Source organism: Canis aureus, chromosome 5 (genome assembly GCF_053574225.1).
Source record: "Canis aureus isolate CA01 chromosome 5, VMU_Caureus_v.1.0, whole genome shotgun sequence".
Classification (NCBI taxonomy): domain Eukaryota; kingdom Metazoa; phylum Chordata; class Mammalia; order Carnivora; family Canidae; genus Canis; species Canis aureus.
Genome location: NC_135615.1, coordinates 84,307,043 through 84,323,828, shown reverse-complemented (window position 1 = coordinate 84,323,828; position 16,786 = coordinate 84,307,043). Strand labels below are relative to the sequence as shown.

The following is a 16,786-nucleotide window of genomic DNA, read 5'->3' as shown; positions in this document are numbered from 1 at the left end:
TTCTTTGGGATTAGAGGCCAGATGCCATGGTATCTCAGTCGTTTGAATCATGCCTGTGAGCCTGTAACTACAAAAGGGGAGGAAGGAAAGGAGGAAAGTGTGAAGTGAAGGGAAAAAAGCAATGACAAGCAGATGGGAGGAAGGAGGCAGCATCTCCTTTGATGAAAGAAAATGGCAGCTCCATCCTTCTGTGTCCTTGGGATAAAAATCTTGGTGTCCTCCCTGACTTCCTCTTCTTTCATACCAGCTACTCTGGCAGCAAATCTCGGGGGCTCTGTTTTTAAAATATATCTGGGATCTGAGTACTTCTCGTACCTCTTTATATGGGCCAAGCGGCCGCTGCCATCTCTTGCGTAGATGGGGGCAGGAGCCGCCTGAGAGGTTGGCTTGTCCCCACCCTGCTCCCTTGTGGTCTCTTAAACCTAAGGCACGTCAGGTGTGCCACCTTGAGCCTCCCAGTGACTTCCCACCCCTTGATGGAAAAGCTCTAGCCGTTCTGGTGGACAGTGCTTACCTCGCAAAACTCGTACTTTATCTGCCTCCCCACCCACCCCCATTCCCACCTTATACCCCACACCTTTCTGAATCACTTCCTACACTTTCCCTTTCATTCACTGTGCCCTTGTCACTGTCCTTGCCCTTCCTCAAACACCCAGGCACACTGCCGAAGGGAGTTTCTTACTTCCTTATGATGCTCCTTCCTCATACCTTCCTGGCCCACAGGTCTTCTAGTTTTTATGCAGTTGGCCTTTTCTCATGGAGGCCTTCTCTGACCAGACTGTTGGAGTCACAGGCAGAGAGATAGAGACTGTAATTCCTATCTCCCTCTCCTTACCACCTCTTTATTTTTCCCGAAAGCACTTTTGTTATCTGACCTCCTGCACATTTTACTAATTTATTGCCATCTGTTCCCCTAGAGGGCAGAGATTGTTCTGCTTACTGTTGAAAACAGTGGTTGACACATAGTAGGTGTTAAGGGGAGGCAGGAGTAAACAGTTGGTGAAATATGGTTAAGAAGCAATGGCAGAAACCCATTATGAGAGTGGTGGAGTTATCCTGACCTCCTTGAACTTAACTTCTTACTTACCTCTGTAAAAATCAACTGGGCTAACTTAAGTGAATGTAGCACAGTGTCTGCTGGTCTTAGAAGCAGCTTCATAGGTGATAGTTGCAATGATGGTACCAGTGATTCTCATGGGAAGGAGAAGACGACAAACCGATGGAAATGGTAAAGCATCATAGCTCTTGCCAAAGATCTTTCATGACAGCATTTGCGTTTTCCTGCAGAATTTTTGTTCTGTTCCTTAAAGAGAACTCCCGGTGGCCAATATTAGTAAATCCATCCGTAAAAGCTTAGTAAGAGGGCAAGTGAAACCACTGACATTTTATTCACTTCTGAGTTGCAAATTGTCCATCCCGACGGTCCTCCTAGTGGACTGTATGGCATTCAGTAGGCATTGATGATAGAGGGAGCAGAGGGGCACACCCCTCAGGCCACTAACCTCATCACTGTGTGACAGCCAAATCCACAGTTGAACCTCATAATGATTTCAAATCTAGAAAAGCATGGATTCTGCTCAATAGGAGATGTATACTAAGGAAAGGCATATTAAATATATATGAGAAAGATTTCAATATTAAAATTTAAAGGAATGGACTTAATGGGCTAACCTCCAGTTGTCTGAAATCATATTCACCGAGTATTTCCTTACTGAGAGTTTATATTGGTTTCACTAGCCCTGAGCTCTCTAACTAAAGATGCAAGTTTCAGAATACATTTCCTTGTGCCGAGTGTGAATAAAAACTAGTTCAGGTGCCCAGGTCCTGACTTAAATATAGTGCCTCTGATTGTTAAAGGTGATCAGGTGAGTGTGTGGGGAAAACCCCAACCATCCTTGTTAATGAAGTGGGGCAAAATGTTAAAGCACTATGTTTATGATAGCCGGCAGGTAGTATATTCTAGGATGAAGGGTGTCATGAAGCCACACGTCCCTTGGTTTATTAGCAGCTAGAACGTAAATTTCTACAATGTGAGTAGAGTCTTGTGGATCTAGGAAAGAAGGATAATTTATTAAAGCAAGTTCATGAAGAAATAGGAGACCTGTTCCTGACGGTATGTGTGTGTGTATGTCTACCTGCTGGAAGCAGTTAGCATGTCGCCGGGGAAGTGCTACTTAAAGTGGTGCGGCTTCCATTTATTGTGAATGACTTCCAGTGACTCCTAGGTTGTGCACGACAGCAAGGACCATCTTCACACATTGTCATTTAGAAATAAATGTCATATGCATTGACAAGAAATTATTTTGTCATATCATTTCAGTGTACTATGAATATACTGAATACAAATTTTAAGGGAATTACTGCAGTTCTTTTCAAACAGCTTTTATTAAAACATTTTGCCTTTTACTACAAGGGTTTTGTTTTGTTCCTCAAAGAGAACTCCCCGTGGAAATGTTAGCAAATCTACCTTCCTACTTCAGGAACTTGAAAAACTAAATAATGTAAAGGGTCTAATTGTGTTTGCATTCAACACAGTATTGATATAAGTGAAAGAAGGACATTTATTTACATTGCATAATAAATTACTCAGCAGTGCTTTGTGTTTCTATTAACAGAGCTAATCTGTTTCTTCTTATAAATGATGTAATTTCACAGCAAAAATTTGATGTCATTCTAATGAGTATGCTTTCAATTGTAGAGTACAATGAAGGCCTAGTAAAGATTAGTAAGAAATCTATTTTATTGTAGATAATAAATCTGCGAAGTAAGCTCTCAGCATAGATTGAAGTTGATCTGGCATGGAGTTGCTTTATGAATAGCCCTTTGAGCAAACTCTACAGTTCTGTGTGTGGTTTTAAATCACTGTAAATTTGTAGGCAGGTACATATTACAATTGTCTGTTTTTCTTTTTAGGGCTCATGTAATCAAAGAAGTTTCTTTGTTGTGTGTATCTTTTCAGAACACAACAGGAATTGAAAATGAATCAGGTGAGTTTAAAAATAAGAATTTATACAAATACATTACCTAGATGCTAGACCAGTTCTTGATTTTTAAAAGATCAAAACACACACATTCATTTCTCCCAGATTTTCTTTCCATTTCTTAGTACCATTAACTGGTTCATTGCTTTCATAGTGTGCATTTGTTTGTGGAGTGGCGTGTGCTCTGTTGTGCCGTGGGTTGACATTTCCGTGGAACCCTGCACTAGGGACTGGTTCTTTGAGACCGTAGTTCAGACTTTCTGTTTCTACCTTTCCCCTGCCACACTGTAGTGTTAATTTTTTTGTTTTTGTTTTGAAGCTTATTAAGCTTTCATTTTTAATAGTTTTTTAAAAATAATTTTTATTTAGTAAATTATCCATTGGTTGTAAAGGGAAGATTGAAATTTATTTTTAGAGACTAAAATTTCCTTGAAAAAACAAGATAGAATGGATAGAATAAAAACAAGAAGGCAGACATTAAAATAGAAGATGTATTTCTCCCTATAGGAGGGTGTGGGACTACCTAGGAATTAAACAATTCTGCTATGGAGATTTCTGTAGCCTCAGCGGTGTTCTGATAAGTAAAACCAGTTATGTGGCCTAAATGTATTCTAAACTAGGATTCTTATTTTCTAGTCTTAGTATCATTTCACTTGTAGTTACAGAAAATCATGGGTGTTAGAAACACTCTTTTGAGGTCGTCATAAACACATTTAAAAAATACAAAAGAAAAAACTTAGAAATGTGAAGTCTAATTTGTAGTGCTTAGCTTAAAACTATTGGACTTGAAAACATTTGGTATCCCTCATTATCTGAAATTGGGGACACCTTTTTATCACTTATAGGTGCTTCTAACTGTAGTCCCAGTTTTCTTAGGGTGGCTATTTAATAAGTTCAGTTCCGTGTTGCACGGAGAGATGTGAAATTTTTGGAATGGATTCTTTTGATTTCTTTTCATTATTTTGCTGTATCAAAAATACGTTTATTTTAATGCGGAGGACCATACATCATAAAAAATGAATCTGGCGAACACATGGGGCACATGGTTTCTATTATTTTACAACTTGCAGATTTACTGACATGCTTTTGAAGCCAAATTATTTTTGAAATAGTGAGATGGAGGAGGGGAAAAGAGAATAGAGTGGATTTTTGTAGTCCTTGTTCATCAACGTTATGTGCATATATATGTGATACATTTCACTTATTTTTTTGTCTTAAGACTGATTCCATATAAATGTGAACCTGGCCATCCAAAGGAACTTGATTTTCTCTAGAAATCTGTTGTTAGAAGAGCCTCAATTCTGGATTAGAATGATTGTGAATGCTTCCAGAGTGGAATCCAAATATTGACGTTACTTTTGGGGCATCACTGTTCAGCAGTCAGTTATTTCAGGTGGCTACAACTGTACCCTTAGGCTTAAATTAGGCTTTAATTCTTACGCTGTATTCAGCTACTAATATTTTATTTCTAACGTCTTTTGACCTGTTTGACACCTCACACTTTCACTTTATGGTCCCTTTTATATCAAGTGACCTTGTGTTTAGAGAAAGTCCATATGCCATTCAAAAGAGTTGTGGCAATAACCTTTTCTTTTTTTGGCTCTTTTACAATTTCATTTTGTTTTTGACAAGTTTTAATATCAGATCTGCAGAGGACTGCCTTTGATGCCAAATGCCAAATATCAGTGGAAAAGTGTCCTCTTATGTTTCTAATGGTTAGCACATTTCTGATTTGGATGTAATTTAAGTGGTCTGGTAGTAATGAAACTTTTATTTGGATTATAAAAATTGTCCACTTTTTATGAGTAAAATTTTCAGCATCTTTAGTTATATTTTCCTTATCTGAGGGATTTTAGTTGCATGATGTTTAGACCTGATTATTATGTCATGGCATAAAATCTATGAGTGTTTTTCAACAACTGTCTCAGTAATTCTTTAAAGTTAAGAATTGTTTCAGGACATTTTATGTTTTTCCTTCTTATATTTATTCTTCCCATTTTTAGCCAGTGAAAATGAGCAATCAGTGCTTGAGAAACATGAAAGTAACTACGCAAAAATTTAGATATTGAAAAAGTTTTAACTTGAACGAGATTGATTTTTTTTTTAAGTTTATTTATTTAAGCAATCGCTATACCCAGTGTGGGGCTTGAACTCATGACTCTGAGATCATGACCTGAGCTGAGCCCGGGAGTCAGACGCATATCTGACTGAGCCACCCAGACCACCCCTGAACCAGATTGATTTTTAATTAAAATCTTAATGGGGATTGTAGGGTCAGATAAATTCTCTCTAAGGACTGAGCAGCCTTGGTTAGATGAATTTTAGCAGTCAGATCTATCCCTTACAGCATGGTCTGGACAGCACAATACCATTCATTCATATGTGTCTGCTGCTTGAGGTTTAGGGACCAAAGGATCCCCAGAGTGAGCAGACCATATTATTTGCAGATGGGTTCTTTAGAGGAAACAGTGGACTTGGAAGACTCACGGTATTTTAGGAGCTGACTATTGAAGCAGGGTTCTGGACTGTTCAGTCTTACCGTGGTGTGTGCTCTTGGAGTGGTAGCTCCCCAGGCTTTCTCTCTCACTCTAGCTCTGGGCTGCACAGAGCCTCTGGATCCACATGTTCTTTGTCCTTCTTTTCCTTCCCGTTCTCTGCTCAACACTTATCCCTTTTCTTACCTTCCCAGCTTGGAAGCCTTGGAACTCTGCTTGCTTTGCCTCTGAGCCTTTGTTCCTTCCAGCCTAGTCCTGGCCTGGTTGGCAGGCAAGTAGAGAGCCACTCTGCTCCCCCACTTCATTCTCTCATTTTCTTTTCTCTTCATTGTAAATCATGCATACACTTTACTTGCTTCATATCCCAATATTTAACTTTGAAGATGTTCTAGTATTTTCCTCCTTTTCCGCCCTAGATTTACTTAGGAGAATCTACAACTTTGCAAATGACTTTCTCATTGAATAAAGAGTTTAGAGTGCTTTACTTTATAGAATATCAATGGTGAGGAAAGTTCCACAATTTGAATATGCTCATAGTAGTTTAAGATAGATACGCTGGAGTTTACTACCACTTCCTCTCTACTGAGTGCTTAAGCAATATGCCAGGCACCCATTATTTTCTCACTCATTTAGTCTTTGCAACCATTCTATCAAGTGTAGGTATTATATCCGTTTTATGGATGAAGGCATGAAGGCCCAGAGAGGTGGCCATGGCTTGCCCGTGGCCACTCAAACAGTAAGTGATACTGTCACACTGTCACTCGTCAGATTCCAAAGCTCAGGTCCTTGGTCACCATGCTATACTGATGTATCAGTCAGGATAAGCTGTGTCATACTGTGCTAACAAACAAGCAGCTCCAAAGTGTCGGGGGCTTAACGTGGCGTCCTTTCATTTCTTGTTCTTGCTACGCGTCCTGTGTGGATCTGCTGTTGTGGTTGCTCAAGAACCAGAGATGATGAAGGCTTTGTTTCAATATACATCACTTCTATTCACATTTAATTAGCCAGAGTTAGTCATGTGGCCACATCTGACTAGGGGCTGGATGGGATGGAGGTGGGGGCCAGTGCCATCCTGTCAGGTACCTGGGAGGAGAGGAGAACTGTAATATCTTGGGTAAAGCTTCAGTGATTTCCCCCTAGCTTTATTGAGGTATAATTGACATGGTACATTGTGTAAATTTTAGCCCTAATGAGGTAATACAACTGCTTTGATTTCTGATTTATTGAATCCTAGTTTTTTTTTTTTTTAAGGATCTTTGCGTAACTTAAGTTGTTCCTGATTCTATCAACATAGTAGCTTATGATTGCAGCATATCTATATCCTGATCAATGATCTTTAGTATTGCCAGTAGCCTGTAGCAAAATAGTTTAGCAACTCAGCCTTCCAGACTTTTAAAAAGTTTTATGTAGTGAAATAATAAAAGAAGCTTTTTTAAAAAATTTTTATTTATTTATGATAGTCGCACATAGAGAGAGAGAGAGAGAGAGAGAGGGAGAGGCAGAGACACAGGCAGAGGGAGAAGCAGGCTCCACGCACCGGGAGCCCGACGTGGGATTCGATCCTGGGTCTCCAGGATTGCGCCCTGGGCCAAAGGCAGGCGCCAAACTGCTGCGCCACCCAGGGATCCCTAAAAGAAGCTTTTAATCACTGGATGCTGCAGATCCAACTCTGATAATTGGGAGAAGCCACCCATAGTTGCAGTATCTTGCTGCTATAAATTTAAATGAAATACCAGTAAAACTTGCTTATTTTTGTATGTTTAAAAATAAAACCATTGGTATATATTGCCTTTCTCAGATGGTATGTTCTGGATGTACATTCGTTCACTCATTCATCTTGCGTAGACTGTACCCCAGCATGTTGTGGATTCTGCAGTGAGCTAGACAGGCACGGGCGCTGCTCTGCAGCTTACCTAGTCAGAGAGAGATCATTGAAAAGCGGAAGATGAGACAATTTCAGGTAATGAAAAATGCCGTGCAGACCGTGAAACCCAGTAGTGTAGTAAAGGATGATGAACGAAGGCAGGAGGAGGTTCTTTGGGTTCCACGGTCAGGGAAGGCTGTTCTGAAGAGATGTCTAACAACTAAAACGGACACTCAAGTGATCGCCAAGAACCAGATACACAAAGATCCAGGGAAAGAAAATTCTTGATAGAGTTAGCCAATAGTGAGTGCAAAGGCAGGAGGTGGGAATGAGCTTGCTGGCTCAAGGACACAGAACAGGTGGGGGTGGTGGTGGTGGTGCTGGAGCTTGGCAAGCATCATGGGCTTTGGGACAAGGTGAAGTTGGGGAGAGGCAGGGGTCAGATTCATAAAGCCTTAATGGCCATAGAAAGAAGTTTTTATTTTATTCTAAGTGTAGTGGAAAGGCACTAGACAGTGATATGATCTGTTTTCTATTTTTTTAGAGTATCACCTTTATCTTTATTGGGCAAGAGGATAGTAATATGTTTGTTCATTATTGAGATTAACACCATATTTGAGGATAGTTTCTTCAGTTGGACAATTTAATGGGCCTGCCGCTTTTTGAAGGAGGGCACTTTTTAATGTATTTCAGAACTATTGACTACTATTGTTTTCAGAGATGGTGTGAAGGTTTTCTTGTTCTGTGTCCCCATCTCTTTATTGTTATTGCAGTCATACTGATTCCTTAAACAAACACAATTTAATGCTGTTTCAATAAACTGTAGCTTGTTTCATCCCCTCCCTCTATTGTTTGCTCCCAGAATAGTAGCTAAGAGTCTTGTTTGCAAGTTTAAACAAAGAAGAGTTGTTCATAGAATTTAAAGTATTAGCACTCTGCTTCTCAGATGTCTTTTGCTGGTGACAACAATTAACTGTGGTGATTATCATTAGTCTGTGGCAGAATAATATGTATTTTAGCGTGAATATGCTGTGACATATGCTCAGTGCAAAGCGATGTACAGCCACTGCTGGTGCTCTCCAGTGTTTTGATTAAATTGAATATTTAAGAAACTAGGTGCTTTAATTAAATTGACTAAAACAGATACATTTATGGTTGTTTTCTGTGTGGAGTATGTAAAAAGAGTTGCTGCTATAAATTTAAATGAAATACCAGTAAGACTTGCTTATTTTTGTATGTTTAAAAATAAAACCATTGGTATATATTGCCTATCTCAGATGGTACGTTCAGCCTCATGTAACAAACAGCAGCCAATGCCAGTGTCCTGCTACATGACTCTCTGTAGTGGAGTTACCTTCCCCATTCCGGTGGTATCTGTCTTGGGGGGGGGGGAGGTAGGGAATGGGGCAGGCTGGTTCTAAGGCTACCGTGTGTCTGGAGCAGAGCACATGAGGGAGGAAGGAGTGGTCAGAGAGGTGTGGGCTCAGCTCTGTGGTCATTGTAAAGATCAGGGTAGACTTTACTTGGGGAGATGGGAAGCGTTTGGAGGATTTTGAGCAGAGGAATGCTTGAGTTGGGTCAGAAAAAAGCCTCAAAAGAAAAAAAAATTTTTTTCTCGGGATCAATGTTTTTATCCTTTGTTTTCTGGGACCATTAAAGTTTCATTTGGACATGATTTAAAGAGGAGAGTGTAGAAGTCATTTACTTATTTTATTTTAAAGATTTTATTTATTTATTTTATTTATTTATTTATTTAACAATAAATATTTATTTATTTATTATTGTTTTATTATTTATTTATTTATTTATTTGAGAGAGGAGAGAGTGAGCGGAAGAGAGAGGGAGAGAGAATCTGAAGCAAACTCCACACTAAGTATAGAGCCTGATGTCGGGCTCGATCGCATGACTGCAAGATCATGATTTGAGTTGAAATTAAGAGTTGGACGGTTGGTTAACCAAATGAGCCACCCAGGTGCCCCTATTTTACTTTAGAAACTTCTTTGAGGTATAATATTTGTGCATTAAAATGTACTCATTTGAAGTGTGTCAGTCTTCAGGTTGATAAATACCTGCATCCAGTGCTCTCAAGATGTAGGATACTCCTTCCACTGCCCCGAAAGTTCTTTCTAGCTGCTCTGCAGTTAGTATCCCCCCGCCCCCTCAGCCCCTGCCCAGGCAAGCACTGATTGACTTTCTGTCCCTGTAGGTTGTGTTTTCCTGTTCTGGAATTTCACACGAGTGGAATCATTAGCACTTGTCTTTTGTGTTTGTCTCCTTTTTGAGCAGCATCGTGTTTTTGAAATTCATCCATGTTGTTGTAGGTATCAATAATTTATTCCTTTCACAGAGGACATTTTATGAGGGACAGTCTGACCATCCAGATAAATTTGTTTATAATTGTATTTCTAAAGATTTGGCGAAACCGTGAATGACTCTCTTTCATTTTAGGTTATCTTCCCCACTTTTTTCCTAATCCTAGATATTGCCAAATATGGTATAAAAATTGAAAGTACTTTTAATTGAAATACGAAACCATGTTTTAGCATATTATTAATATGGCATTACAGTTTTAAAGGATTTTGTTTATTTTACAGAGAAGAAGGAGGGAGCACAAGCAGGTTCAGGTTGATAAATACCTACATCCAGTGCCAGGTTGATAAACACCACATCCCAGTGGGGAGTGGCAGGCAGAGGGAGAGGGAGAAATAGACTCCCTGCTAAGCAAGGAGCCTGATGTGGAGCTCGATCCCAGGACCCTGAGATCGTGACCTGAGCCAAAGGCAGACTCTTAACTGACTGAATCACCCAGGCACCCCTCGAAATACATTTTTATAAGTAATTATAAATGCAAATTTGATTTTTCAGACTTTTTAGAAAGAGACTTCTAAGTAAGGTGATTCCTGTGTGTTAGGACTTAAACCTCAATTAGTGAATGTATAGTTTAGAAAATTAACATGTTTGATAATGGTGGCACTTAAGTTTCATTCTGAATCATGTATTCTACGAGATAAATTAGCAATTTTTTATGAGATCTGGGGCCTTGTCTTTCTGAATGAAAATATATTATTTCTGAAGTTTGAAAAAGAATTAGTAATGTGGATAACATTTCCTCGTATAACTGTGGCAAGAAGGCTTATAGTTTTTGTTATTAATGCTTTGGTAGAGAAAAAGGTTGTAGGATTGTTTAGCTCTTCCTCCCCTTTGCTGTCTGGTGACTCACATTCCACCTCAGTCCTGGCTTGCCCCTCCAGCTGTGTGACCTTGGGCAAGTCACTTGACGCTTTAGTATTTGCTCTTTTACCTGTTAAATAGAGATAGTAGTGGTGGCCACTACATATGGTTGTGGTCAAGAGTAAATGAGTTAATAAACATAAAGGCCAGTGCCTGGCAAATAAGAAACACTGTGCAAGTGTTGTCGTTATCATCGTTATTTTTAGCTGGTAACCAAGTGTGGATTCTGCTCTATAACATACTTTCTAAGCACTGTCAGTGCTTTAGTTTAGACCAAGGCATTGCTTGTTTGGATTATCACAGAAACCCCCTCATTATCTGCTTTGCTGACCATCTCTTTCCCCATGGGACCATTCTCTGCAGGCCTTGAGTTCTGTATTTATACTACATAATCCTGACCATATAGGAAGTCAGGAAGGTGGGCAGTTAACCAGGAGTTGTTTGGAATGTCTTCATGGATGAACTGGGATTTGAACTTGACCTGGTCAGAAGAATTGAGGGCAAGAAGGATCAGTGTGGTCTGGGAGCCCTGTCAGCTAAAAGCCTGACTTGTTGAAAGACCCTAAGGAGAAGGAGGACCTCCAAAGCGTAGGGCCTGTAGGGATCAGGGAGGAACTTTAAGAGTAAAATTGGGATTTTTCTGTGATTTCTTCCAGTAGAATTCTAGTTTTTTTTAAAGCTATGGATAGACCAGACAAACTCCATGTGACCTGAAAACCTGTGGCTCCAAAGTTTGCCACCTTGGTGAAAGTAAAGTGGTTTGAGGTTTGGCAGCCGAGTCTCAACGGTGGCAGACTCACTAGGAGGCAGCATAACCTTCCTTCTGGACCAGGGGAAGGGGTATGGCCAGTTAGAAGAGCTCTCAGGACCTAATTTACTTTGCTTCTCTTGAACCTTGAAAGACTCTAAAACCAGTAGAGTAACTACTGGGTTTTATTTAGAATGTTTTTAAAAAGAGTTCTGAGGCAGTTGCTTTATAGGATGATTGATCAAGAAGGCAGAGGGTTTAGGGAAGTTGAATATAGAAGAGGCTGGAAACCAGAAAACCTTCCCATCACATCATGTCAGTCCCCTGCCCAAGACCCTCTAGCAGTGTCCCACCACTCCCCAGATGCACTCCAGTCTCTCCCCAGGCCTTCACGGTTCTGTAGGTTCTGGTGGCAGCCGCCTTGACTTTCTCCCACTCTGACGCGGCCACAGTGTGTCATTTTGTTCCTAAACATGCCAAGCCTTTGTTTCCTTGGGGTATTCCCCCGAAATGTTCAGTCCTTAGCACATAGCCATTGCCATCTTTCAAGTCCAAGTGTCTGTGTGTGTGATCTTCTCTAAGATGTCCCCGCAGCTACCCCCCTTTTTAAATTATTTTATTATTTTTATTTTATTTTTTAAAGATTTTATTTATTCATTCATGAGAGAGAGAGAGAGAGAGAGGCAGAGACACAGGCAGAGGGAGAAGCAGGCTCCATGCAGGGAGCCCGATGTGGGACTCGACCCCAGGACTCCAGGATCACGCCCCGGGCCAAAGGCAGGTGCTGAACCGCTGAGCCACCCAGGGATCCCCAGATAGCTTTATTTTTAACTCTTTGAGGAACCTCCACACAGTTTTCCAGAGGGGCTGCACCAGTCATGTTCCCACCAACAGTGCAAAAGGGTTCCCCTTTCTCCACATCCTCTCCAACATTTGTTGTTTCCAGTCTCGTTCATTTTCCCCATTCTCAAGGGGGTGAGGTGAGATCTCATTGTGATTTTGATGTGTATTTTCCTGATGGCAAGTGATGTGGAGCATTTTCTCATGTGCATGTTGGCCACGTCTATGTCTTCCTCTGTGAAATATCTGTTCATGTCTTTTGCCCATTTCATGATTGGATTGTTTGTTTCTTTGCTGTTGAGTTGAATAAATTCTTTATAGATCTTGGATACTAGCCCTTTATCTGATAGGTCATTTGCAAATCTCTTCTCCCATTCTGTAGGTTGTCTTTTAGTTTTGTTGACTGTTTCTTTTGCTGCGCAGAAGCTTTTTATATTGATCAAGTCCCAATAATTCATTTTTGCTTTTGTTTCTCTTGCCTTCATGGATGTATCTTGCAAGAAGTTACTGTGGCTGAGTTCAAAAAGGGTGTTGCCTGTGTTCTCCTCTAGGATTTTGATGGATTCTTGTCTCACATTTAGATCTTTCATCCATTTTGAGTTTATCTTTGTGTCTGGGGTAAGAGAATGGTCTAGTTTCATTCTTCTGCATGTGGATGTCCAGTTTTCCCAGCACCATTTATTGAAGAGACTTTTTTTTTTTTTAATTTATGATAGTCAGAGAGAGAGAGAGAGAGAGAGAGAGAGAGAGAGAGAGAGAGGCAGAGACACAGGCAGAGGAAGAAGCAGGCTCCATGCACCGGGAACCTGATGTGGGATTCGATCCCGGGTCTCCAGGATCACGCCCTGGGCCAAAGGCAGGCGCCAAACTGCTGCGCCACCCAGGGATCCCCTGAAGAGACTTTTTTCCACTGGATAGTCGAATATTAGTTGACTATAGGATTGAGGGTCCACTTCTGGATTCTCTATTCTGTTCCATTGATCTATGTGTCTGTTTTTGTGCCAGTACCACACTGTCTTCATGACCACAGCTTTGTAGCACACCTGAAATCTGACATTGTGATGCCCCCAGCTCTGGTTTTCTTTTTCAATATTCCCCTGGCTATTCGGGGTCTTTTCTGATTCCACACAAATCTTAAGATAATTTGTTCCAACTCTCTGAAGAAAGTCCATGGTATTGTGATAGGGATTGCATTAAATGTGTAAATTGCCCTGGGTAGCATTGACATTTTCACAATATTAATTCTTCCAATCCATGAGCATGGAATATTTTTCCATCTCTTTGTGTCTTCCTCAATTTCTTTCAGAAGTGTTCTGTGGTTTTTAGGGTATAGATCCTTTACCTCTTTGGTTAGGTTTATCCCTAGGTATCTTATGCTTTTGGGTGCAATTGTAAATGGGATTGACTCCTTAATTTCTCTTTCTTCAGTCTCATTGTTAGTGTATAGAAATGCCACTGACTTCTGGGCATTGATTTTGTATCCTTCCACACTGCCGAATTGCTTTATGAGTTCTAGCAATCTTGGGGTGGAGGCTTTTGGGTTTTCTATGTACAGTATCATGTCATCTGCAAGAGGGAGAGTTTGACTTTGCCAATTGGAATGCCTTTTATTTCTTTTTGTTGCCTGATGGCTGAGGCGAGCACTTCGAGTACTATGTTGAATAGCATTGGTGAGAATGGACATCCCTGTTGTGTTCCTGATCTTAGGGGAAAGGTTCCCAGTGTTTCCCCATCCCTCAGCTACCCCTTACTAGGACCTTGTCTTACTCCTTATCTGTCCCACTCTTGATTTCATCGGATTCCAAGGGGACACCCTGTCAGATGGGCAGAACCTGCCTTGTCTTCAGGGCTGCGCTCTCGGGTAGCACAGAGCTAGCCCATGGGGCACTCACTGGACATTTGTGGGATGAGAGGAGATAGCTGTGGTATTTCAGGTTGGAAGGATGATGGTGGTGGCGGGAATTAAAGAAAGGGATCCGAGACAACCTACTGCAGGTTTAGCAGGTGCGTTTGACTGTTGACCTCTACCCCTCCCTTGAACCTTTTCCCTAGCTTTTCTGACACCATGTTCTTGGAACCCCTTCTGCCTCTGTGACATTGCTTCTGGCCTTATCTTCCTTCCACTCTTGGTGGCATCCTGAGGGCTCTGTCCTCGCTTGTGCCTCTTTCTCTGATCTCATCCACTCTGCTGGACTCCATTGCCAGTTGAGTCTATACCCTCTTATAACTGTCTCTGCACCCAGACTTCATGGCACTTGACTGCCGGATACATGTGTTTGTTTGCAGCAACCACTGCTCCGAGTGAGGCATCCTGTCAGGCACCGGGTTCGGTGACGAGTGAAATAGAACCTGCCCCCTGTGTCTGCAGCCTAAACTTGCCTCTGGTGGGGAGACCCTTAAACAGGCCGACCAAGTAAGTGCTCACAAAGTGCGAAGTGCCCCAAGAAGTGGCCTGTGTGCTCTTATGGAGTCTTGAGGGAAATCCTGCTTGGTAGGACAGTGGAGACAGGCTTCCTTAGGGCAGGGCGGGAGGCCTAGGGCATGAATGCAAAGTGGTACCCTTATGGCTCTTGCCTTGTGTGTGTGTGTGTTGGGGGGGGGGTCCCCGCCCCACCTTAGTGGTGCTTTGAGTCGAGGGTGGAATCTGTCTTCTGCTTTTCTCTCCCACCTGTGCAGGAGCTCTGAACAGTAAGTTGTTGCCTTTTATTGTCTTTGAAGCTGCTTATCCCAGTTTGTTCTCATCTATTTCGCTTATTCTCCTTTAGTGATTCACAGTGAAACCCTTAACATGAACCCCCCCACCCCATATGCCTGTAGGGAGCAGCCCCTCCAGTTGTAGTTAAGAAGTAAGGGAGGTAGGACTCAAATGTTCAGTCCAGGCCCTCCATCCTCACTCTCCTCTTTGGTTCCTATACTCTCTCCAGTTGGTCTCTCAGATCTCTCTTGTTCTCTGCTTCTCAGGCCTGAGGTGGGAGGTGCAGGAGGAGCAGAGGTGGTCTGTTTAGTGCAGTAGTCCTCAAGCTTTTTGCCTATGTGGATTAGATCTCTGGGTATTTACCATGTTAGAAATTGAAACACTTTTTTTTTTTTTTTTTTTAAGCTTAATTTGGGGCTTGAACTCAAAGACCTGGAGATTAAGAGTCTCATGCTCTACTGAGTGAGCCAGCCAGGCCTCCTTGAAACAAAAATTTTAATTGGAAGTATAGAGTCACAGGAAGTTGCAAAAGTAGTACAGAGAGTCCTTGTTACCCAGTGGTAACATCTTACTTTATTACAGTATCAGAACCAGGAAATAGACCTAGTTCAGGAGTAAGACTACAAGCTTTATTCATAGATCAGAAAATTTTAAAATACAAATTAGAAAATTTTAAAACTTGAGATCAGAAGCTACTTATCCCAGCCATCACACATCCATTAGCCAGTGGAATTGATGACCTCATCACTTGCCATAACCCCTGGAAAACTCCCCTCTACTCACCTGAGAGTGAAAAAGGCAAGTAACATCTTAGTATGATTGTAAAAGTAGCCCTGACCTGTGGGCCCCCGACAGGTGGCCCTGGATGATCGTGAGAGACCCCACTGGCTTTGTGGTTGGAATATGTACTCTGGAGTCCATCTGGATTTTATCTTGGCTCTACTGCTTTAAAACCACATGGCTTGGGATAGGTACTTGACAGGAAAGCTCTATGGCAACATATTTGAGAATCCAGACCCTGAAGCCTGACTGTCTGAGTTTGAATCCTAGCTCTGCCACTCGCTAGCTGCGACTGTGGGCAAGTTTCAGTTTCATCTGGAAAGTGAAAGCACCGCCACTAGAATGGTGGTGCAAAGGTTAAATGAGATGAGGTGTAAAAAGAGCTGGGAAGAGTGTCTGAGTTGTGTCCTGAGTATCCATCAACGTTAGCTGTGATTGTTGTGAAGTAATAGAGGAAAAATGGTCAGCCCAGAGCTTGGCGCAGAGGAAGCAGTAAAGGTCCTACTCCCGAAGCTCCCCTGCCATCCAGCATGAGGAGGTCATCATGGGCCAAAGGGAAGGTTTTTGGTAGTAGGGAAAGGAAAGAACAGTTCCTCTAAAAGAGCTTTGTGATGAAGGGGCCTGGATCAGCTCTATTAACCATCATATCTTCACCGTGCAGTGCAGTGCCATCCTGGAACAGGTTCTCAGGAAGTGTTAGTGATCAAATGGTAGACTGAAAGAATGAAGGAGAACTGCTCCTGGCCATGAGTTGAGGAGGGGAGAGGATGCTGACTTTCTCTGAGTTTGAGTTAGGAAGTTGGAGACCTTGATTTAATGAGATCAATTGATAGTTAATAACTGAGTAACTTATTAAATTAGCTTAAGTTTAATGCATTGAATTTAACATGTACTGCTCCAGCTCAGCTCACTGATACATGTTTGGAGGCTGTACTACACTAAGGAGTGAAATAACCAGTTCTTAGGTTTCCTGTTACATAATAGGAAAGTAGAGAAGTCCTTGTAACGTCCTCTGTGCTCATCATGTGATTCAAGTCAGAAACCCTTGAAACGGGAACGTGCCTTTATTCTGGGGCATCCTGGATAGGGTGGTGGGGGTTCTGCAGGCCACTCCAGAGAAAGGAGCAGCCAAGGTTCCTTCCTGGAGCTTGT

General features: G+C 41.6%; 1 protein-coding gene across 9 annotated transcripts in view; it reads left to right on the top strand.

The window, feature by feature from the left end:
• The window catches only part of PRDM2 (PR/SET domain 2), a 119,100-nt gene that overhangs the window by 12,278 nt on the left and 90,036 nt on the right, over positions 1 to 16,786 (top strand). For 8 of the 9 annotated variants that reach the window (XR_013380768.1, XR_013380769.1, XR_013380767.1 and 5 more), the window contains exon 2: positions 2,914 to 2,987. The exons of the other annotated variant lie outside the window; for it this stretch is intronic. Coding sequence is in view for 5 of the 8 variants with exons in the window: in XM_077899573.1 (XP_077755699.1) it covers positions 2,979 to 2,987 (9 nt within the window). In the remaining 3 variants the exon portion in view is untranslated. The remainder of the gene's footprint in view (positions 1 to 2,913; positions 2,988 to 16,786) is intronic. 9 annotated transcript variants of the gene reach the window in all.